Source organism: Arachis stenosperma, chromosome 1, assembly GCF_014773155.1.
Source record: "Arachis stenosperma cultivar V10309 chromosome 1, arast.V10309.gnm1.PFL2, whole genome shotgun sequence".
In the NCBI taxonomy this organism is placed as follows: domain Eukaryota; kingdom Viridiplantae; phylum Streptophyta; class Magnoliopsida; order Fabales; family Fabaceae; genus Arachis; species Arachis stenosperma.
Window position 1 is genome coordinate 126,335,742 of NC_080377.1, and position 23,942 is coordinate 126,359,683.

General features: G+C 42.3%; 2 protein-coding genes and 1 non-coding gene across 3 annotated transcripts in view; 1 reads left to right on the forward strand and 2 right to left on the reverse strand.

Annotated features, from left to right (window-relative positions):
* Nucleotides 1-402: 402 nt before the first annotated feature.
* Nucleotides 403-2,052, reverse strand: LOC130945529 (leucine-rich repeat extensin-like protein 3). The gene is made up of 3 exons (XM_057874238.1): nt 1,653-2,052; nt 1,470-1,551; nt 403-1,362 (listed from the first exon to the last, which is right to left on the reverse strand). The coding sequence occupies exons 1-3, from the start codon at nt 1,662-1,664 to the stop codon at nt 638-640; spliced, it is 819 nt and encodes a 272-aa protein (XP_057730221.1). The 5' UTR covers nt 1,665-2,052; the 3' UTR covers nt 403-637.
* A 3,044-nt stretch (nt 2,053-5,096) lies between these two features.
* LOC130934234 (uncharacterized) overlaps nt 5,097-23,942 on the forward strand; it is a 52,246-nt gene continuing 33,400 nt past the window's right edge. Inside the window, exons 1-2 of the mRNA XM_057863823.1 lie at nt 5,097-5,241; nt 6,261-6,428. Coding sequence (XP_057719806.1) covers nt 5,097-5,241; nt 6,261-6,428 — 313 coding nt within the window. The remainder of the gene's footprint in view (nt 5,242-6,260; nt 6,429-23,942) is intronic.
* Nucleotides 13,065-13,172, reverse strand: LOC130950172 (small nucleolar RNA R71). Its single transcript, XR_009073534.1, has one exon. It is a non-coding gene; the product is annotated as a small nucleolar RNA R71 (small nucleolar RNA).

The window sequence follows — 23,942 nt, forward strand, 5'->3', positions numbered from 1 at the left end:
ATGTTTATTTTATAAAAAATATGATAAAAAAATAAAAATATTATAAAAGACATCTTTTTTTAATTTCTCTATAAATTCTTAAATAATTTTTTAAAAAATTACAATTTAATTTTAAAAATTACACTAAACAATAATACTACTACTTTTTATAAGTTAAAAGTAAAAAAAAAAATACTTCTAAATTTCCAAACGGACCCTAATTTGTCAACACGATTAATTAATTCACTAACCTATCGTATCATCATGCTTCCCTAGCTAGTAGCAGCAGTGCAGAATTTGTTCAAGCGAAAATATTTAGTATTCATCAATTATTAGAGGTTATCGTCGTTCAAAAATTATTATTATTATATATACACACACTAGAAAACTAGAAACAAGTTGAAAAAAGAAAAAACAAACAAATCAAGAAAGAAATTATGTATGATATTAAAACTACTACTACTATATATTGGTATACACTGTATATTTTAGAATGACGAGTCACATGGAGTAACTCTCTTATTCTCTGTGGCTTCAATATTTTCACATTCATTCATTATTCGCCGTGAATTTGTAATGATAACCAGAAAAAGAAAGAAATAATTGGTTGAAGAGAGAGAGATGCATGGCATGAGGATGGCGAATAGCGCAGAAAATCTCACATGACGGAGCAAGCTGACGTGTTATCTTCACAGAAATATTCATCGCAACGGCTCACGTAACACGGCCTGCCCCCACCGTAACTGTCATACACGGGCCTCTCGTAATACCCATCGTACCACGATGGCGGGCCCCCGTACCCCTGAAAGCACGGCCCACCGGGCCGACCTTCATAACATGGCCCACAACACATCCCAATTGGAACCACCGCCGGTGGTGGTGCCGGTGGACACACCGGAACGGGCTCACACGGAGGGGGAGGTGCTGGAGCCGGAGCCGGAGGTGGAGGAGGATCAGGAGCCGGAGGTGGAGGAGGATCAGGAGCCGGAGCTGGTGGAGGAGCAGGTGCAGGATCCGGCACGGGTACCGGCACCGGAACCGGAACCGGAACTGGAGCAGGAGCTGGTTCCGGAGCAGGCTCCGGAGGTGGTGGTGTTTCCTTGGGCTTCTCGGGTTCCTTGGGCTTGGGTGGTTCCTTGGGCTTCTCGGGGTCCTTAGGCTTCTCCGGTTGCTTAGGCTTCTCTGGATCCTTGGGCTTCTCCGGGGGCTTGGGTTTAGGCTTTTCGGGCTGAGGCTTGGGCTTAGGAGGTTCGACAATCTCAATGCTCTTGATGGTGCCACAGGCTTTGCAGCAGAGCTTATCCCTGAGCTTCTCGGGGTTGCAGCAAACTACAGTGATGGTGACGATGTTGTTCTTCTCGTCGTACACCTGGTCTCGAATTTCTCTTGTTCAAACGCCAAAGAAACAAATCAACTCAATTTGATATCTCAATAATGAATTAAATTTTCAAATTAAATTGCTCTTGAACGAGTAGGGAGAGGAGACTCACGAGGGAATTTGCAGAGAACCTTCTTGACCTTCTTGTAGCACTTGTTACACTCAAGATCAACCTTGAGTCTCATTATCGTCACCTGCATCATCAAATTCGATCAATTGAATTATATATATATATATACATGTCACAACTTAATTTTGAAGCAGTTTTTAATTTGCAGAATTGAAGTGAAAGTACCTTCTCTTCCATGGTTGGATTTGGTTTGAGGCACCGCAGAAATTGAAGTGAAAATACAGGGGGAGGGAGACCAAGAAAAACAGAAGGGAAAATCCGAAAATTAGAAGGATCGGATTGATCCGAGAATATACGAAAAAACAGAGGAAGAGAAAGATAGAAGAAAAGGGAAGGAGGGAGTAGAGGTGGGGACTATTTATATTGTAGTATAGTAAGAAGAGAAAAGGTAAAGTACAATATATATACAATGAGAGGGATACACGTAATGTTAGGAAGCACATTGAATTGAATGCTAAGTTAATTTTGGTTACATGGATTGGATGATGGTGGAAGGTGAAGACGACTAAAGAGGCAGCTGGAAGTAAGTGAAGTGGTGATACCGATAGTATATTGCTGACTCTCCAATTTACCACATCTCATGTGCTGTCTTCCTTCACACGCCTCCTTTCTTTATTTTGGACTACATGTCATGCACACCCCATTCTGTTCATTCTTTTCATCTCTGCGATGCCGCATCCCAATAAATACCCATTCAATTAATGTCCATGTAAATTAAATCAAGACTCAATTATAGAAAAATGCAATTGCCATCCAAAACATTTTTTTGAGAGTTTCTTGTAGTTAAGTCTCTAAAGTTGTGTAATTATTAACTTCACATATTATTTTAAGGTTCGAGTGTAATTTTAATTTGAGTTCTATCTAAATTTTAGAAAAGTTTTTATTGTAGTGACTGATGAGTCATGATCGATATATTATGATGTTATATGAATTTTTAATGATAAAATTAGAGTTTTATTAGGTAGACAATGATTTTTTTAAATAATATGAACAATAAATTCTAAAATTTATTTAATAAAATAAAAAATACTTTACTCTTAAATTATCTCCTAAACTCTACTATTAAAATAATCATTCACATATTTAATAAATTAAATATTTAACATATTTATTATTTATATTATTTAATATTTTTATTATTTACCTGTACTTTTCTAAAATTAACAGTGTTGGTTATTGAAACTGAGCTAATGAATCAATATATTTAAAGACTAAATCTCCTAATTATAACTTAATTTAAAGAAGTCATTTTTTTTAGACAAATATATGTTGAACCGTTTTCATATGTATGTGGGTTTTGTTTATAAGTTTAGGACTCTAGGGATACATATGCAATTACGATAATGTACGAAGGCATGCGTGCCGTACACGTGTCTCGGGATTAGTTTATCTTGATCAGATCACCACATACGTATTGCATTACAGAGGTGATCCCTCTCCACTGAGTGATGGATGTTGTTGGACCAAACCTCACCTAGCTATTTTATGCTTCAAGCTAGTAAGAGGGTGGATTATTGATTAATTCAATGACCAAGAAGATGATTCTGTTATTAAATTGTTGGGTGGGACTCGTCAAAATCCGTGGGCTCCATAGTCTGTCCTATTTCTTCCATCTCTATGCACATTACACACACCCTAAAAAGATTGCCTAACAAAATAAAATATACACTAAAAGGAATAAATATTTTTCCCTTCTCTTTTGGGAGATTAATGCGCTTCAATTGTTTAGGATATGATTTTGACGGCTGGTAATGCTAACAAATGAAGGCTTGTCAACTATATTACTTTAATTTTATGTACCAAATAGATTATGTGGGTAAATGGAGAGAGGCTAGGAGAAACCTGATTAATTTTCTTTCGGAATTTTCTAGATAATGTGAACTAGTTTATTAAAAATTTAAAATAGACCTCAATAATGTTGATTGAAAACTATTTTTGAGTTTGATTGGAATAATGGGTGATTTTATTGTGTTTTTGGTTGTGGTGTAATGGGTGTTTTATGGCAATATATAGTCCAATCATGGTCTCAGCTATGGGCCCTTAATTTTGTTGGGCTCAAAAAGGTAGCCCAACATGGGATAAGTTGGCCGCCCGCACAAAATATGATCTCATCTAAGTGGTCTCTAGTCGGCTTATTTTAAGGAAAAGTGGTCTACGTAGTCTATGACCAAAAACCAGTGGTAACAAGAATGATAACCCGTGACGCAAACCCCACCTTTAAAAAAAAAAAAAAAAGCGAGAGTGCTTCAATGCAAGAAGACGTTTTTAGCTTTTTTTAATTTAGTGTGTGATCTCATGATTTTATATATTTTTTTTGGTCAATAGATTGCACAACCTCAATTCCACCCATATATTTTTTATACATTTTATCACATTTTTTTGACATTTTTAAAAATTATGTCAATGAACCTTAACTCACATGGCATATTTCCTCTTCCCCACCTTAAAGGTCTAAAATTTTTGAAATGGGATCTCCTAATGTCCAAAAAAAAAATAAAAATAAAATGGGATCTCCTGCATAATTCCATCTAGGGGTATTTATAGTCCGGTTCGGTTCGAAGATTTGGTCCGGTCCCAAATTTTTTAAGAGCTAATTTAGTGTGGTTTTATTGGGTTTAGAATCAAGTAAAGGTCTAAAAAATAAATCCGGTCATTATTTCGGGTCGGGTCCGAACCATAGTTTGGGTCGCCCGAACTCGGTCCGGTGGTCCGGTCATTATACACAATTAATATTTTTTATTATTTGTGATGAATGATTGCTATTCTTATGTAAAATTTAAGTATTGTAACCTTAATATTTTGTGTTATTAGTCATTATAAGACTATAAGTTAATGTTTTATGTTTAAAATGCATAATATTGTTGTTACGGTGGGTAACCGGAGATAAATGAGATGGATGGCGTTGAGTGGCCCAAGTGTATGAAGGAGGAGGACTCCGGATGGGTCTGCAACTTCGGGAGGCTCCGTCCGACTTGCGCGCGTGAATGAATGGGGGATGGTACCTGCAAAGACACTCCGATGCCTAAGTTAGCAAGAGTGTGAGCAGGTCTAGAGAGTATTGGGCTTAGAGATACCTGAGGGGTGTCAGAGTATTTGTAGTGGTGAACCAATAACCACCGTTGGAGTAGTGCCGTATCTTTAGGGTGTTAACCGTCCCCATTATCTTGGGGAGGTTAAGATATGGCTTTATGAAGCGGTTAGAGAGATTTTAGGGGCGGTCACTCATAAGTGTTTATCTGCCAGCTAATCTCATGTCCGACTTCTTTAGCGCAGGTCGGGATGAACACCGACTTCGTATGTGAAGGTCGGCGTTTAATAAGGCTTAATCTATTGGATTAGGCCTTTTAGTTGGACCTGGGCCTTTACATTGGGCCAGGGTATGAACAGTGCCCCTACTTGAGCCCAAGATCTCTTTTAAGGCTTGGGTTCAAGTATTTAACTCGGGTTCGTAGCCGACTTTCACGGGTTTTGAAACCGACGTGATTTTCGCGACCTTTTGTTTCTGACAGTTATGTCAATTCAAGCGTCGTGTCCGTTGAGGAAGCGTTTGGGGATTGAGGGCTTTGGTAACGGTGCAATCACATTAATGACTGCCTCGTTTTTACCGTTATGCCCCTTAGTGTGTTTATAAATGTTTTCCTTCTCTTCCATTTTTCCGTTTCTGCAATCTTTCAAACTTCTTCTTTCCTTGCTCGTGCTGTATTCTTGTGTTCGAAGATTTCCGCTCTCTCCAACCTTCATTTCTTGGATAAAGGTTAGTTTTATTTCTTCCATGTCATGCCTTTTGCATGTTTTGTTTTGTGAGTGGATAGGTTGGCCTGTAGATTCTAGCTTCGTATCTCTCCTCTTTAGGGGCCGTGTTTTTTGATTTTTCTTTTTCTTTTTCTTTTTTCCTTTTGTAGGTTTCTGCCACTTTTCTTTTAAAAAATGGCTTCCGTAGACGTTCTTTCTCAGTGGGTTGATGTTACGGTCCTTGGGGAGGAACCGTTGGTCGATGCTGAGTTTATCACTCATCTTCGTACTCATCACAGGCTCTGTACTTCAGAGGAGGACGAGCCAAAATATGAACTGATAATCCCGGGTCCTGAAGACCGGGTCTGTTTTGGGAGAGTTAATGAGGCGACCCCTCATTTTTTCTTCATGTATGAATGTATGATCACCCGTTTGGGTGTTTTTCTTCCTTTCTCGGATTTCGAGATATCTGTTTTGCACCACTGTAGAGTTGCCCCTACTCAACTTCACCCCAATTCTTGGGGTTTTTTGAAGATCTATCAGTTTATTAGCCACGCTCTGGACTTTCCGACCTCTTTGAGGATTTTCTTCTTTCTCTTTCATGTGACTAAGCCCTTTAGTGGGCTAAACAACAAACAGCAGTGGGTATCCTTCCGAGCCATACAAGGTCGGAGGATTTTCACCCTTTTTGACGAATCTTTTCATGACTTCAAAAACTATTTTTTCAAAGTACAAGCTGTAGAGGGTCACCACCCCTTTTTCCTGGATGAGCATTCCTCCCTCGCTTTCCCCTTTATTGGTTGCCGTCCTCCCCTTGTGAAAAGTATGGTCCAGATGACCTGGATGAGGTGGAGGCGGCCATTGTGGGGTTTTTCCGAGAAGCGTGGGGGAGGGCCCCATACTTGGATACCAGAAAAATCCTCCAGGGAACGCCGACTTTTGTTCAATCTCAATTAGGTAGTGCATGCATTCCTGATTTCCGAGTTGTTTCTACCGACTTGAATGTTACCGACTTATAACTGTTGGTTGTTTTTCTTGTAGATATGGCAAGGAAGAATGCTCAGGAGGCTTACCAAAGGGTCCAGGAGGCTAAAGCGAAGTCCCGGGCTAGGTCCGGGGGTGCCAAAGCAGTCATCTCTCCTCCTCCTCCTCCTCCTCCTCCTAGGAATGTGGGCACTCCCTCTCAACCCATTGTCATTTCTTCCTCAAGTTTGTCTCGACCATCCCCTTCTGCCCAAATTCTCTCCGAGCCAGAGAAGAAGAAGCGCAAGACTTCGGAGTCTGGCTCTTCTTTGGATGGTGGGGTTAAGGCGGATGCTCTTGCATTCGTTTGAAAGAACATCTATCCTTATATAAGCATGGATGATGTTTCTGTCCGGAACCACCTCACCGCTCTGGCCGAGGAGAGTTTTAGGGCGGCGGGTGTTTGTGGCAAACTTTTGGACATTTTTGAGAAGACTCCCCTCAGCTCTTTGGGGGCATCCTCGAGGGTTGAGGAGTTGGAGGGGAGGCTTCTTATTTATGAAAAACATGAGAAGGAGTTGAAGGAGGAGAGAGATAAGTTGAAGAAGGAGAGGGATCACCTTAAGGAGGAGGAGGGTAAGCTGCGGGCTCAATGTACTTTGGAGGCAAATTTGAGGAAAACAGCACAAGACAGCTACCACAGTTTATTTCAAGATATTGTGGCTGTGAGGAAGGACTTGCTGAATTCTCGGAACGCATACGCCGAGTTGGAGGACTCTATCGCTGAGGGCGCTGAGGAGTCTTGGAGAATTTTCCTGGAGCAAGTCAGAGTTATCGCTCCCAACTTGGATCTTTCTCCTCTACATCCTGACAAGGTGGTTATTGATGGCGCCATCGTTGATCCTCCTGTCCCCGAGGTTGTTTCCGAGTCAGATTTGAAGACTCGGGGCAGAGGATTATTGAGTCTCCTCCTCATTCCCGAGATGCTCCGAGTTCTTCAGCCGTTCATCCGACTTCCTCTTCAGCTCCCTCTCCTGGTCCTGGTGGCGCTCCTCCCGAGTCTGGCGGTGGTGATTCCTCTACTCCTTTGAAGAAATGACTCCTATTTTTTATGGCTATATGGGGGCCCGGCCTGTGGGTCCCCCCTTTTTTAAACTTATTTATATTTGTGTTGGTGGTTGTGAGAACAATTTCTTTTGGCCTTTTAAGGCCGTTAACAAAATACTTTGGCGAGTGCCCTTTTTGAATAAGGGTTTAACAAAGTACCCCCTTTTTTGGATAAGGGTTTTAAGTTACCTTGTGCGTGTATGCTTTTCTAATTTTCCTGAATTCCCCTTAGCTTTTTCTTGAAAACCTTTCTTTTTGGATTGCTTGTTTTTCGTTAAGGACTTTCGGGTCATCCTTTAAACTTCTTCTTAGGTTTTCCTATCTCTTTTTGTTATTCCTCATACTCAACTTTTGTTTTAGCGAGTTCTCATGACTTAGGTTATTTTTGCGATGCGTTTTTCTTCTACTCGGTTTTATACTCCGATCTACGGATCGAAGTGTTTCCAAGTTTTCCTACTCGGGGTCTCGTTCCGACTTATGAGTCGGGTTGGTTCCCGAGTTTTTACGATCGACTCATATAACCTCTTTACACCGACTTGTACCTCGTCGTTTTATCCTGACGACCATCTAGGTCGATTCATGGGATTTTCACGTTTTGTCGAGCTTAAGTCGGCGCGTTTCGTAGAAAGACTTAGAAAAATAAAGGAGGATATTATAAGAGATATCATGAATGAAAAAGATCTTTATTGATTGGGGAGGTACCTTCTTTGCTACTAAGGGTTTTGATAGCCTATTCCCTTAGTCTCTACTATGATGCCTCGTTAAAAACCCTTCTCCAGAAAAACCCTTTTGGGGAAAAAATCATGAAGTTGGGAAAAGAGTACATCAGGGAGTAGAGTTCGCTTTTAACTATAGTACCTTTTTAAGTTACAAGCATGCCACGACCTCGGGAGCTCGGTGCCGTTCAGGTCGATTATTTTATAATAACCTTTTCCTAAAACTTCATTGACTTTGTAAGGTCCCTTCCAATTTGCGGCAAGCTTTCCTTCTCCTGATTTGTTGACTCCAATGTCGTTTCTGATTAGAACCAAGTCATCCGGGGCAAATGTTCTTCGAATGACTTTCTTGTTGTACCTTGTAGTCATTCTTTGCTTCAGCGCAGCTTCTCTTATCTGGGCACCTTCTCGGACTTCGGGGAGCAAGTCGAGCTCCTCTTTGTGACCTCGTATATTTCCGACCTCGTCGTGGAGAATTACCCTTGGGCTTTGCTCATTGATTTCTATTGGAATCATGGCTTCCACGCCATAGACTAGTCGGAAGGGTGTTTCTCCTGTGGCGGATTGAGGAGTTGTCCTATAAGCCCATAACACTTGAGGGAGTTCTTCAGCCCAAGCTCCCTTTGCTTCCTGTAATCTTTTCTTTAATCCTGCCAGTATGACCTTGTTAGCTGCCTCGGCTTGCCCATTGGCTTGTGGGTGTTCCACCGAGGTGAACTGGTGCTTGATTTTCAGACTGGCTACTAGATTTCTGAAGGTGGCATCGGTGAATTGGGTTCCATTGTCTGTAGTGATGGAATAAGGTATTCCATACCTTGTGATGATGTTTTTGTAGAGGAACCTGCGACTTCTTTGAGCGGTGATAGTGGCTAATGGTTCTGCTTCTATCCACTTCGTGAAATAATCTATTCCCACGATCAAGTATTTGACTTGTCCTGGTGCTTGGGGAAAAGGACCTAACAAATCCATTCCCCATTTTGCAAAGGGCCAGGGAGAAGTGATACTGATGAGCTCTTCTGGTGGAGCTACGTGGAAATTTGCATGCATCTGACATGGTTGGCACTTTTCACAAAGTCTGTGGCATCTTTCTGCAAGGTCGGCCAGTAGAATCCTGCTCGGATTACTTTCCTGGCGAGTGACTGATGAGCGGATAATTTGTATGCTTTTTGGCATTGTTTTTAGTATATTTTTAGTATGATCTAGTTAGTTTTTAGTATATTTTTATTAGTTTTTAGTTAAAATTCACTTTTCTGGACTTTACTATGAGTTTGTGTGTTTTTCTGTGATTTCAGGTATTTTCTGGCTGAAATTGAGGGACCTGAGCAAAAATCTGATCCAGAGACTCAAAAGGACTGCAGATGCTGTTGGATTCTGACCTCCCTGCACTCGAAGTGGATTTTCTGGAGCTACAGAAGCCCAATTGGCGCGCTCTCAACGGCGTTGGAAAGTAGACATCCTGGGCTTTCCAGCAATATATAATAGTCCATACTTTGCCCAAGATTTGATGGCCCAAACCGGCGTTCAAAGTCACCTCAAGAAATTCCAGCGTTAAACGCCGGAACTGGCACCTAATTGGGAGTTAAACGCCCAAACTGGCACTAAAGCTGGCGTTTAACTCCAAGGGGAGTCTCTACACGAAATTGCTTCATTGCTCAGCCCAAGCACACACCAAGTGGGCCCGGAAGTGGATTTTTATGTCATTTACTCATCTATGTACTAGTTTTCTATAAGTAGGACCTTTTACTATTGTATTAAGAGCTTTTGAAAAAAGAGACTTTTGGTAGCTATCCTTGTTTTATGCTATCTTAGAGAGGCTGGCCATTCGGCCATGCCTAGACCTTATGCTTATGTATTTTCAACGGTGGAGTTTCTACACACCATAGATTAAGGTGTGGAGCTCTGCTGTACCTCGAGTATTAATGCAATTACTATTGTTCTTCCATTCAATTCCGCTTGTTCTTTGTCCAAGATATCACTTGTTCTTCAACTTGATGAAGGTGATGATTGACGCCCATCACCATTCTCACTCATGAACAAGGTGACTGACAACCATTCTTGTTCTACAAGCATCTGAGGCTTAGTGAATATCTCTTGGATTCCTGATTGCACGATGCATGGTTGATCGCCTGACAACCGAGTGCTCGCCTGACAAACGAGCCAACCATTCCGTGAGATCAGAGTCTTCGTGGTAAAGGCAGGACTTGATGGCAGCATTCAAGAGAATCCGGAAGGTCTAACCTTGTCTGTGGTATCCTGAGTAGGATTCAATGATTGAATGACTGTGACGTGCTTCAAACCTGTAACCTACTGGGCGTTAGTGACAGACGCAAAAGAGTGATTCTATTCCGGTAGGGGAGGGAACCAAACCGGTGATTGGCAGTACTGTGACAGAGTGCGTGCATTAGCTTTCACTGCGAGGATGGGAGGTAGCTGCTGACAACAGTGAAACCCTACACGAGCTTGCCATGGAAAGGAGTAAGAAGGATTGGATGAAGGCAGTAGGAAAGCAGAGAGACGGAAGGGAAGGCATCTTCATACGCTTGTCTGAAGCTCTTACACCAATGATATACATAAGTATCACTATCTTTATCTTTATATTATTTTCGTTCATCATCATATACATTTGAGTTTGCCTGACTAAGATTTACAAGATGACCATAGCTTGCTTCAATGCTAACAATCTCCGTGGGATCGACCCTTACTCACGTAAGGTATTACTTGGACGACCCAGTGCACTTGCTGGTTAGTTGTGCGAAGTTGTGTAATGCCATGGAATTGAACCACCAAGTTCTTGGAGTTCATGACCTGGGATTATGAGAGTTGTGAAAAAGTATTGTTCACAATTTCGCGCACCAAGTTTTTGGCGCCGTTGCCGGGGATTGTTCAAGTTTTGAGCAAGCTTTTGGTAACAATGCCTGGGATTGTTCTAGTTTGGACAACTGACGGTTCATCTTGTTGCTTAGATTAGGTATTTATTTTTTTCGAAATTCTTGAAGATGAATTCTAGAGTTTCATGATGATTTGTTGAAATCTGGCTGGCTGAGAAGCCATGTCTAATCTGATTGGACCGAGGTTTCAACTTATCACCACAAGAGCTTTTTGATTTTCATCAATTTTGCTTTTGGAGCAGTGATCTGCTAAGGCTTGGCTGACCTTTGGTCATGTCTAGTGTTTTGGACCGAAGCTTTCCTTGAAAGCTTGGCTGGCTGTGAAGCCATGTCTAATTCCTGGACCGGAGTCTTAGACTAGCATTGCACTGATTCCTGGAATTCTCATTAAGAATTTTGATACCTTTTCCCACTTAATTTTCGAAAAAAAACACAAAAAAATTGCAAATTCATAAAAACCAAAAAAAAATTATTTGATGTTTCTTGCTTGAGTCTAGTGTCTCATCTTAAGTTTGGTGTCAAATGCATGTTTTTGTTACATTTTTCGAATCCATGCATATATTTCTTTGTTTTGATCTTTAAATTCTATTGACTTGAGTGTTCATGTGTCTCATATAGTGTCAGTAACACACAAACTGCTAAGTTTGGTGTCTTGCATGCATTGTTAATTGATTCCTGTTGCATTTTGATTATTAAAAATCCAAAAATATTTTTAATTTGTGTCTTTTCAAGTCAATGATACAAAGAATTGAAGATTCAGAACATACTGCAGAGGAATTATACAGAAAAAGCTGAGCATTCAAAAATGCCCAATAAAGAAGACAGACTGGCGTTTAAACGCCAGCCAGGGTACCTGGTTGGGCGTTTAACGCCCAAAGAGGTAGCATTTTGGGCGTTAAACGCCAGAATGTATACCATTCTGGGCGTTTAACGCCAGGATGGTGCTAGGAGGAAGATTTTGTTTTCAAATCAAATTTTTTTCAAGTTTTCAAAATTTTTCAAAATCAAATCTTTTTCAAATCATATCTTTTCAATCAAATGTTTTCAAAATCAATTTCTTTCCTTTTTCAAAGATACTTACTAACAATTAATGATTTGATTGAACATTTTTTGCCTCTTCTATTAAGAAAGGTTTTATGTTTGAATCATATCTTTTCTTGTTAGGCAAGTCATCAATTTTTTTATCATATCTTTTCAAATTGTTTTCAAATCATATCTTTTAAAATTGTTTTCAAATCATATCTTCTCAATCACATCTTTTTAAAAACCATAACTTTTCAATCAAATCTTTTTAACCTCATCTTTTTCAAAATAGTTTTCAATCAAATCCTTTTAATTTCTAATTTCAAAATCTTTTTCAAAAATCACTTGATTTCTTTTCCACTTTCAATTTTCGAAAATTATCAACATCTTTTTAATTAAATTTTCGAAAATCCTCTTCCCTCCTTCCCACATCCTTCTATTTATGGAGTACTACTCCTTCTTAATGCACAATTCGAACTCTAACTAATCAAGTTCGAATTCTTCTACCTTCTTTTCTTCTATTTTTCTTTTCCTCTGACACTTCAAGGAATCTCTGTACTGTGACATAGAGGATTCCACATTTCTCTTGTTCTCTTCTCTTTCATATGAGCAGGAGCAGAGATAAAGGCATTCTTGTTGAAGCTGACCCTGAACCCGAGAGAACCTTGAAGAGAAAGCTAAGAGAAGCCAGAGCACAACTCTCTGTTGAGGACTTGACCGAATTCTTCAAGGAAGAAGAACCCATGGCAGCCGAAAACAACAACAATGCCAACAATGCAAGGAAGGTGCTGGGTGACTTCACTGCACCTACTCCTGATTTCTATGGGAGAAGCATCTCTATCCCTGCCATTGGAGCAAACAACTTTGAGCTTAAGCCTCAATTAGTTTCTCTAATGCAACAGAATTTCAAGTTCCATGGACTTCCAATGGAAGATCCTCATCAGTTCTTAGCTGAATTCTTGCAAATCTGTGACACAGTCAAGACTAATGGGGTTAACCCTGAGGTCTATAGACTGATGCTATTCCCTTTTGCTGTAAGAGACAGAGCTAGAATATGGTTGGATTCTCAACCTAAAGAAAGCCTGGACTCTTGGGAAAAGCTAGTCAATGCCTTCTTGGCAAAGTTCTTTCCACCACAAAGATGGAGTAAGCTTAGAGTGGAAGTCCAAACCTTCAGACAGAAGGATGGAGAATCCCTCTATGAAGCTTGGGAAAGATACAAACAACTAATCAGAAAATGTCCTTCTGACATGCTTTCTGAATGGAGCATCATAGGTATTTTCTATGATGGTCTCTCTGAACTATCCAAGATTTCTTTGGATAGCTCTGCTGGAGGATCTCTTCATCTGAAAAAGACGCCTGCAGAAGCTCAAGAATTGATTGAAATGGTTGCAAATAACCAATTCATGTACACTTCTGAAAGGAATCCTGTGAACAATGGGACTAGTCAGAAGAAAGGAGTTCTTGAGATTGACACTCTGAATGCCATATTGGCTCAGAACAAGATATTGACTCAACAAGTCAATTTGATTTCTCAAAGTCTGTCTGGAATGCAAAATGCACCAAACAGTACTAAGGAAGCTTCATCTGAGGAAGAAGCCTATGATCCTGAGAACCCTTCAATGGAAGAGGTGAATTACCTAGGAGAATCCTATGGAAACACCTATAATTCTTCATGGAGAAATCACCCAAATCTCTCATGGAAGAATCAAGAGAGACCTCAACAAGGTTTTAACAACAATAATGGTGGAAGAAATAGGTTTAGCAATGGCAAGCCTTTTCCATCATCTTCTCAGCAACAGACAGAGAGTTCTAAGCAGAATACTTCTGACTTAGCAACAATGGTCTCTGATCTAATAAAGACCACTCAAGGTTTCATGACTGAAGCAAGGTCCTCCATTAGAAATTTGGAAGGACAAGTGGGACAGCTGAGCAAGAAAATTACTGAACTCCCTCCTAGTACTCTCCCAAGTAATACAGAAGAAAATCCAAAAGGAGAGTGCAAAGCCATAAACATGGCCGAATATGGAGAGGAAAGAGAGGAGGAAGACGCCACTGAGGAAGACCTCAGTGGGCGTGTACCAATCTCCTCTGAGTTCCTCAATGAGGAACAATGGGAATCTGAGGCTCAAATTGAGACCATAGAGATTCCATTGGACTTACTTCTGCCATTCATGAGCTCTGATGAGTATTCTTCCTCTGTAGAGGATGAGTATGTTACTGAAGAGCAAGTTGCTAAATACCTTGGAGCAATCATGAAACTAAATGACAAGTTATTTGGAAATGAGACTTGGGAGGATGAACCTCCCTTGCTCACCAAAGAACTGGATGACTTGTCTAGGCAGAAACTGCCTCAAAAGAGGCAGGATCCTGGGAAGTTTTCTATACCTTGTACCATAGGCACCATGACCTTCAAGAAGGCCTTGTGTGACTTAGGGTCAAGTGTAAACCTCATGCCCCTCTCTGTAATGGAGAAATTAGGGATCTTTGAGGTGCAAGCTGCAAGAATCTCATTAGAGATGGCAGACAATTCAAGAAAACAAGCTCATGGACTTGTAGAGAATGTTTTGGTGAAGATTGAAGACCATTACATCCCTACTGACTTCATAGTCCTAGAGACTGGGAAGTGCATGGATGAATCCATCATCCTTGGCAGACCCTTCCTAGCCACAGCAAAGGCTGTGATTGATGTTGATAGAGGAGAGTTGATCATTCAAGTGAATGGAGAATCCTTGGTGTTTAAGGCCCAAGGACATCCCTCTATCATCATGGAGAGGAAGCATGAAGAGCTTCTCTCAAAACAGAGCCAAGCAGAGCCCCCACAGTCAAACTCTAAGTTTGGTGTTGGGAGGCCACAACCAAACTCTAAGTTTGGTGTTGAACCCCCACATTCAAACTCTAAGTTTGGTGTTGGGAGGTTCCAACACGGTTCTGAGAATCTCTGAGGCTCCATGAGAGTCCTCTGTCAAGCTAATGACATTAAAGAAGCGCTTGTTGGGAGGCAACCCAATGTTTTATAGTTAACTATTTTCTTTTGTTATTTTATCTTTTTTGTAGGTTGATGATCATAAGAAGTCACAAAAACAATGAAAAAAGCAAAAACAGAATGAAAAACAGGAAGAAAAACAGCACACCCTGGAGGAGAAGAAGCTGGCGTTCAAACGCCAGTAATGCTAGCTGTTGGGCGTTTAACGCCCAGTCTGGCACCATTCTGGGCGTTTAACGCCAGAAAGGGGCACCAGACTGGCGTTAAACGCCAGTAAAGGGCAACAACCTGGCGTTAAACGCCAGGAATGGGCACCAGCCCGGCGTTTAACGCCAGAAATGGCTCAAAACGTGAATTCTGATGCCATTTGGTGCAGGGATGACTTTTCCTTGACACCACAGGATCTGTGGACCCCACAGGACCCCACCACCACTCTCTCTCTTCTTCCCCCATTCACCAATCACCTCAATACCTCTTCCCCAAAAACCCTTCACCTATCAAATCCCATCTTTCTCTTCACCACTCACATCCATCCTTCATAAATCCCCACCAACCTCACCCTTCAAATTCAAACCACTTTCCCTCCCAAACCCACCCTCAATGGCCGAACCATTACCCCGCTCTCTCCTATATATACCCTTCTTCAACCCTTCATTTTCACACAACCTAAATACCCTTCTTTCCCTTCTTGGCCGAACACACCATCTTCTCCCTCTTCCTCATTTCTTCTTCTTCTACTCTCTTCTTTCTTCTTTTGCTCGAGGACGAGCAAACATTTTAAGTTTGGTGTGGTAAAAGCGTTGCTTTTTCGTTTTTCCATAACCATTTATGGCATCCAAGGCCGGAGAAACCTCTAAAAAGAGGAAAGGGAAGGCAAAAGCTTCCACCTCCGAGTCATGGGAGATGGATAGATTCCTCTCAAGGGTGCATCAAGTCCACTTCTATGAAGTTGTGGCCTTGAAGAAAGTGATCCCCGAGGTCCCCTTTTCACTCAAAAAGGGTGAATATCCGGAGATCCGCCATGAGATCCGAAGAAGAGGTTGGGAAGTACTCACCAACCCCATTCAACAAGTCGGAATCTTGATGGTTCAAGAGTTCTATGCCAATGCATGGATCACCAAGAACCATGACCAAAGTGTGAACCCGAACCATCTCACTATGGTTCGGGGGAAATACTTGGATTTCAGTCCGAAGAGTGTGAGGGTGGCGTTCAACTTGCCTATGATGCAAGGAGATGAGCATCCTTACACTAGAAGGGTCAACTTTGATCAAAGGTTGGACCAAGTCCTCACAACCATATGTGAAGAGGGCGCACAATGGAAGCAAGATTCAAGAGGAAAGCCGGTTCAATTGAGAAGGCATGACCTCAAGCCCGTGGCTAGAGGATGGTTAGAGTTCATACAACGCTCAATCATTCCCACTAGCAACCGGTCCGAAGTTACCATAGACCGGGCTATCATGATCCATAGCATCATGATTGGAGAAGAAATAGAAGTTCATGAGGTCATAGCCCAAGAACTCTACAAGGTGGTGGACAAGACCTCCACTTTGGCAAGGTTAGCCTTTCCTCATCTCATCTGTCACCTCTGTTATTCAGTTGGAGTTGACATAGAGGGAGATACCCCCATTGATGAGGACAAGCCCATCACCAAGAAAAGGATGGAGTACACAAGAGACCCCTCTCACCATGAGATCTCTGAGATTCCTCAAGGGATGCACTTTCCTCCACAAAATTATTGGGAGCAATTAAACACCTCCTAGGAGAATTGAGTTCCAACATGGGACAACTAAGGGTGGAGCATCAAGAACACTCCATTCTCCTCCATGAAATTAGAGAAGACCAAAGAATCATGAGGGAGGAGCAACAAAGACAAGGAAGAGACATTGAGGAGCTCAAGCACTCCATAGGATCTTCAAGAGCAAGAAAGAGCCGCCATCACTAAGGTGGACCCGTTCCTTGATTTCCTTGTTCTTTATTCTTCTGTTTTTCGATTTTTATGCTTTATGTTTGTCCATGTTTGTGTCTTGTGATCATTAGTGTCTTAGTGTCTATGCCTTAAAGTTATGAATGTCCTATGAATCCATCACCTTTCTTGAATAAAAACGTGCTTAATTGAAAAGGAAATAATTGCATGAATTCTGAATTTTATAATAGTTTAATTATTTTGATGTGGTGGCAACACTTTTGTTCTCTGAATGTATGCTTGAACAGTGCATATGTCTTTTGAATTTGTGGTTCATGAATGTTGGCTCTTGAAAGAATGATGAAAAAGGAGACATGTTACTGAGGATCTGAAAAATCATTAAAAATGATTCTTGAAGCAAGAAAAAGCAAAAAAAAAAAAAAAGAAAAAGCAAACGAAAAAAAAAAACCGAAAAAAAAGAAAGAAAAAGAAAGAAATAAAGTTGTGATCCAAGGCAAATAAGAGTGTGCTTAAGAACCCTGGACACCTCTAATTGGGGACTTTAGCAAAGCTGAGTCACAATCTGAAAAGGTTCACCCAATTATGTGTCTGTGGCATGTATGTATCCGGTGGTAATACTGGAAGACAGAGTGCTTTGGGTCACGGCCAAGACTCAAGAAATAGCTATGTTCAAGAATCATCATACTTTACTAGGAGAATCATTAACACTATCTGGATTCTGAGTTCCTAAAGAAGCCAATCATTCTGAATTACAAGGATAGAGTGAGATGCCAAAACTATTCAGAGGCAAAAAGATAAAAGCCCCGCTCATCTAATTAATACTGATCTTCATAGATGTTTTTGGAGTTCATTGCATATTCTCTTCTTTTTATCTTATTTGATCTTCAGTTGCTTGGGGACAAGCAACAATTTAAGTTTGGTGTTGTGATGAGCGGATAATTTGTATGCTTTTTGGCATTGTTTTTAGTATATTTTTAGTATGATCTAGTTAGTTTTTAGTATATTTTTATTAGTTTTTAGTTGAAATTCACTTTTCTGGACTTTACTATGAGTTTGTGTGTTTTTCTGTGATTTCAGGTATTTTCTGGCTGAAATTGAGGGACCTGAGCAAAAATCTGATCCAGAGACTCAAAAGGACTGCAGATGCTGTTGGATTCTGACCTCCCTGCACTCGAAGTGGATTTTCTGGAGCTACAGAAGCCCAATTGGCGCGCTCTCAACGGCGTTGGAAAGTAGACATCCTGGGCTTTCCAGCAATATATAATAGTCCATACTTTGCCCAAGATTTGATGGCCCAAACCGGCGTTCAAAGTCACCTCAAGAAATTCCAGCGTTAAACGCCGGAACTGGCACCTAATTGGGAGTTAAACGCCCAAACTGGCACTAAAGCTGGCGTTTAACTCCAAGGGGAGTCTCTACACGAAATTGCTTCATTGCTCAGCCCAAGCACACACCAAGTGGGCCCGGAAGTGGATTTTTATGTCATTTACTCATCTATGTACTAGTTTTCTATAAGTAGGACCTTTTACTATTGTATTAAGAGCTTTTGAAAAAAGAGACTTTTGGTAGCTATCCTTGTTTTATGCTATCTTAGAGAGGCTGGCCATTCGGCCATGCCTAGACCTTATGCTTATGTATTTTCAACGGTGGAGTTTCTACACACCATAGATTAAGGTGTGGAGCTCTGCTGTACCTCGAGTATTAATGCAATTACTATTGTTCTTCCATTCAATTCCGCTTGTTCTTTGTCCAAGATATCACTTGTTCTTCAACTTGATGAAGGTGATGATTGACGCCCATCACCATTCTCACTCATGAACAAGGTGACTGACAACCATTCTTGTTCTACAAGCATCTGAGGCTTAGTGAATATCTCTTGGATTCCTGATTGCACGATGCATGGTTGATCGCCTGACAACCGAGTGCTCGCCTGACAACGAGCCAACCATTCCGTGAGATCAGAGTCTTCGTGGTAAAGGCAGGACTTGATGGCAGCATTCAAGAGAATCCGGAAGGTCTAACCTTGTCTGTGGTATCCTGAGTAGGATTCAATGATTGAATGACTGTGACGTGCTTCAAACCTGTAACCTACTGGGCGTTAGTGACAGACGCAAAAGAGTGATTCTATTCCGGTAGGGGAGGGAACCAAACCGGTGATTGGCAGTACTGTGACAGAGTGCGTGCATTAGCTTTCACTGCGAGGATGGGAGGTAGCTGCTGACAACAGTGAAACCCTACACGAGCTTGCCATGGAAAGGAGTAAGAAGGATTGGATGAAGGCAGTAGGAAAGCAGAGAGACGGAAGGGAAGGCATCTTCATACGCTTGTCTGAAGCTCTTACACCAATGATATACATAAGTATCACTATCTTTATCTTTATATTATTTTCGTTCATCATCATATACATTTGAGTTTGCCTGACTAAGATTTACAAGATGACCATAGCTTGCTTCAATGCTAACAATCTCCGTGGGATCGACCCTTACTCACGTAAGGTATTACTTGGACGACCCAGTGCACTTGCTGGTTAGTTGTGCGAAGTTGTGTAATGCCATGGAATTGAACCACCAAGTTCTTGGAGTTCATGACCTGGGATTATGAGAGTTGTGAAAAAGTATTGTTCACAATTTCGCGCACCAGTGACCTTGCTCCTAGATGGTTTCCGCAGATCCCACTATGTACCTCCTCCAACACCTCGGTGGTTCTTGAGGTCGGTACGCACTTTAGTAATGGTGTTGATATCCCTCTTCTGTAAAGGACATTTCTCACCAAAGTATAATGTTGTGCTTCCCTTCGGATCTTTTTAGCTTCTTTTTCCTCTTTAGGGAGGATGTCGAATTTCAGGTATTCGACTAAGGGATTCATCCATCCGAGGTTTAAACCGACTACCTCAAGCGTCTCCTGCTTATCTTCTGTTTTTGCAACTGAGGGCTCTTGGAGGGTTTCTTGAATCAGGCTTCTATTGTTTCCTCCTGGTTTGGTACTTGCTAACTTGGATAGGGCATCCGCTCTGCTGTTGAGATCCCGAGTTATGTGTTTGACCTCGGTTTCTGCAAAGCGTCTAAGATGCTCCAGGGTTTTTTCCAAGTACCTCTTCATATTAGGGTCCTTTGCCTGATACTCTCCGCTTATTTGGGAGGTCACCACCTGTGAGTCGCTGTATATCATCACTTTTATAGCACCGACTTCTTCTGCTAATTTTAGCCCAGCAATCAAGGCTTCATATTCTGCCTAATTGTTTGAAGCCGGAAATTCAAATTTTAAGGAGACCTCTATCTGGGTTCCTTTTTCATCTACCAATATTATGCCTGCGCCGCTCCCTGTTTTGTTGGAGGATCCGTCTACATAGAGTTCCCATGTAGTCAGCTTTTCCTCTTGTTCTCCTGCATATTCTGCTACGAAGTCGGCGAGGCATTGGGCTTTAATTGCTGTCCGAGTTTCATATCTCAAATCAAACTCGGAGAGCTCTATTGCCCATTGAACCATTCTCCCTGCAACATCCGTCTTTTGGAGGATTTGCTTCATGGGTTGGTTTGTGCGGACTCTTATTGTATGAGCCTGAAAGTAAGGTCGTAACCTTCGTGAGGCTATCACTAAGGAGTAGGCAAACTTCTCTAGTTTGTGGTACCTTAGTTTAGGGCCTTGTAAGACCTTACTTATGAAGTAGACCGGGTGTTGTCCGACCTCGTCTTCTCTTATCAGGGCTGACGAGACAGCCCTGTTTGCTACGGATAGGTATAGGACGAGGTCTTTTCCCGGTATTGGTCGGGTTAAGATAGGAGGTTGGCTTAAGAACCTTTTGAACTCTTGGAACGCCTCCTCGCATTCCGGAGTCCATTCGAATTGGCATCCCTTCCTTAATAAAGAGAATAATGGAAGGGATTTTAGCGCCGATCCTGCCAAGAATCTGGAGAGGGCTGCAAGTCGGCCATTGAGCTGTTGAACCTCTCTCAAACAAGTCGGGCTTTTCATTTCTAGGATGGCTCTGCATTTATTGGGATTGGCCTCAATCCCCCTCTGTGTTAGCATGAACCCTAGAAATTTTCCTGCCTCGACCGCGAAGGCGCACTTTGCAGGATTTAGCCTCATCCCATGCAACCTTATAGTGTCGAAGACTTGTGAGAGGTCGGCTAAGAGGTCGACTTCTTCCTTGGTTTTTACTAGCATGTCATCGACGTATACTTCCATCAAGCTCCCTAGGTGGGGAGAAAACACTTTGTTCATCAATCTTTGGTATGTGGCTCCCGCATTCTTTAATCCGAATGGCATGACCACGTAGCAGTAGTTGGCTCTGGGTGTGATGAACGATGTTTTCTCCTGGTCGGGTTCGTGCATCGGGATTTGGTTATATCCCGAGTAGGCGTCCATGAATGATAAGTACTGGTACCCCGAGCTGGAATCTACCAGGGCATCAATACTTGGTAAGGGATAAGGGTCCTTAGGACATGCCTTATTCAAGTCGGTATAGTCGACGCACATTCTCCATTTACCATTCTGTTTTTTGACTAGCACTACATTGGCTAGCCATGTTGGGTATTTGACCTCTCTAATAAAGCCGGCTTCCAGGAGCGCCTGTACTTGCTCTTCCACTATTAGGGCTCGTTCCGGGCCGAGCTTGCGTCTTCTTTGTTGTACAGGTCGGGATCCTGGGTAAACCGAGAGCTTGTGGGACATGAGCTCGGGATCAATCCCGGGCATGTCGGAGGCCTTCCATGCGAAGAGGTCAGAATTAGCTCTCAGGAGTTCACCTAACCTTTGTTTTAGGGTTTCCCCTAGGTTGGCTCCTATGTAAGTGTTTTTTCCTTCCTCCTCTCCGACTTGTATCTCCTCGGTTTTTCCTCCCGGTTGGGGCCGCAGCTCTTCTCTGGCCCTTGTGCCGCCGAGCTCTATGGTGTGGACTTCTTTGCCCTTTCCTCTCAGGTTTAGGCTTTCATTGTAGCATTTTCTTGCCAATTTTTGGTCTCCCTTCACCGTTGCTATTCCTCCTGGGGTTGGGAATTTCATGCAAAGGTGGGGAGTAGATACCACTGCTCCAAGGCGATTAAGGGTAGTCCTGCCGATTAAGGCATTGTAGGCTGACCCTTCATCGATGACTATGAAGTCTATGCTCAGAGTCCTTGATTTTTCCCCTTTTCCAAAAGTGGTGTGAAGGGGTAAGAATCCCAGCGGTTTTATTGGCGTATCCCCTAATCCATATAGGGTGTCGGGGTAGGCTCTCAACTCTTTTTCATCTAACCCTAGCTTGTCGAAGGCGGGCTTGAAAAGGATGTCCGCCGAGCTTCCTTGGTCTACTAGGGTTCTGTGGAGATGAGCATTGGCTAGGATCATAGTTATCACCACGGGATCATCATGTCCGGGGATTATCCCTTGCCCATCTTCTTTTGTGAACGAGATAGTAGGGAGGTCGGGTGTCTCTTCCCCGACTTGATAGACTCTTTTGAGATGTCTTTTGCGAGAGGATTTAGTGAGCCCCCCTCCCGCAAATCCTCCTGAGATCATATGGATATGTCTCTCTGGAGTCTGCGGCGGTGGATCTCTTCTGTCCATGTCATCTCGCTTTCTTTTTCCATGGGTGTCCGACCTTTCCATGAGATATCTATCAAGCCGACCTTCTCTAGCCAGCTTTTCTATCACATTTTTGAGGTCGTAACAGTCGTTGGTGGAGTGACCATATTTTATGGTACTCGCAATAATCGCTGCGGCTTCCCCCTTTTTTATTTTTAATAGGTCTTGGGGGTGGCAGCCTTTCGGTGTGGCAAATCTCTCTGTATACATCCACTATAGAAGTTTTTAGAGGAGTATAGGAGTGATATTTCCTGGGCCTCTCGAGACCGAGTTCTTCCTTCTTCTTGACTTCCCTTTCCCTCTCCTTGGATGAGGGAGGGGGTCCAGGTCGCCAACTCAGGTCTCTTAATTTCGCATTCTCTTCCATGTTGATGTACTTTTCGGCCCTTTCTTGTACATCACTTAGAGAAACGGGGTGCCTTTTAGATATGGACTGTGAGAAGGGACCTTCTCTGAGCCCATTGACTAGCCCCATTATGACTGCCTCTGTGGGCAGGTCTTGGATCTCCAAACATGCCTTATTGAACCTTTCCATATAGGCTCTTAAAGACTCTCCGACCTCCTGTTTTATTCCCAGGAGGCTCGGTGCATGTTTTACTTTATCTTTTTGAATTGAGAATCTCATCAAAAACTTCCTTGAGAGGTCTTCAAAGCTAGTGATTGATCTCGGGGGGAGGCTATCGAACCACTTCATTGCTGCTTTCGATAAAGTGGTCGGGAAAGCTTTGCATCTCGTAGCGTCGGAGGCATCAGCTAGATACATCCGACTTTTGAAGTTGCTTAGATGATGCTTCGGGTCTGTGGTCCCATCGTAGAGGTCCATATCAGGGCTTTTAAAGTTTCTCGGAACTTTTGCCCTCATTATGTCCTCGCTGAAAGGATCTTCTCCACCCGAGAGTTGGTCTTCTTGTTCGTCGCGGGAGTTGTGACTCTTGAGGGAGGATTCCAGCTGTAAGAGTTTTCTTTCTAACTCTTTTCGCCGCTCCATCTCCTCTTTGAGATACCTTTCGGTTTCCTTCTGTTTCTCCCGCTCTTGCTCCAATTGTTCCAGGCGGCTATGGACTAATCCCATTAATTCAGCTACGTGAGATGGTCCGCCTTTTTCTGATTCACGCCCATCTGAGGAATTTACCTTCGGATTCTTCACTCCGGAGGTACCCTCTCTGTGTTGATTGTTATTGTTCATACCCATGTTCCGAGGGTTACCTGAAACGTGTAGCTCGGTCGTCTGGAGAGGCCCGAGGTGGGTGTTCAGGGACCCGAGCTTTGATATGCGGAGTGGTTGGTAGTTGTACCTGCAATGACACTCCGATGCTTAAGTTAGCATGGGTCCAAGCAGATATGTGTAGAATGTGGAATGAATGCCATACCTGGGTGCTCCAGTGTATTTATAGTAGTTGGCCGTGATCTTCCCTGGATAAGATATTCTTATCTTATCTTATCTTTCGGGAGTTTTATCCCTATCTTTGTGGAACCGCCTTTGCTAGGCCTTTTCGGGCTTTAGGTTTGGGCTGCGTTCCTTTTGATGGGCCTTCCCTTGCTTTATTCGT

Coding starts and splice junctions, on each gene's coding strand:
- LOC130945529 (XM_057874238.1), bottom strand. Junction 1,363..1,469: donor GGTTCTCTGCAAATTCCCTC/GTGAGTCTCCTC, acceptor TTTGAACAAGAG/AAATTCGAGACCAGGTGTAC.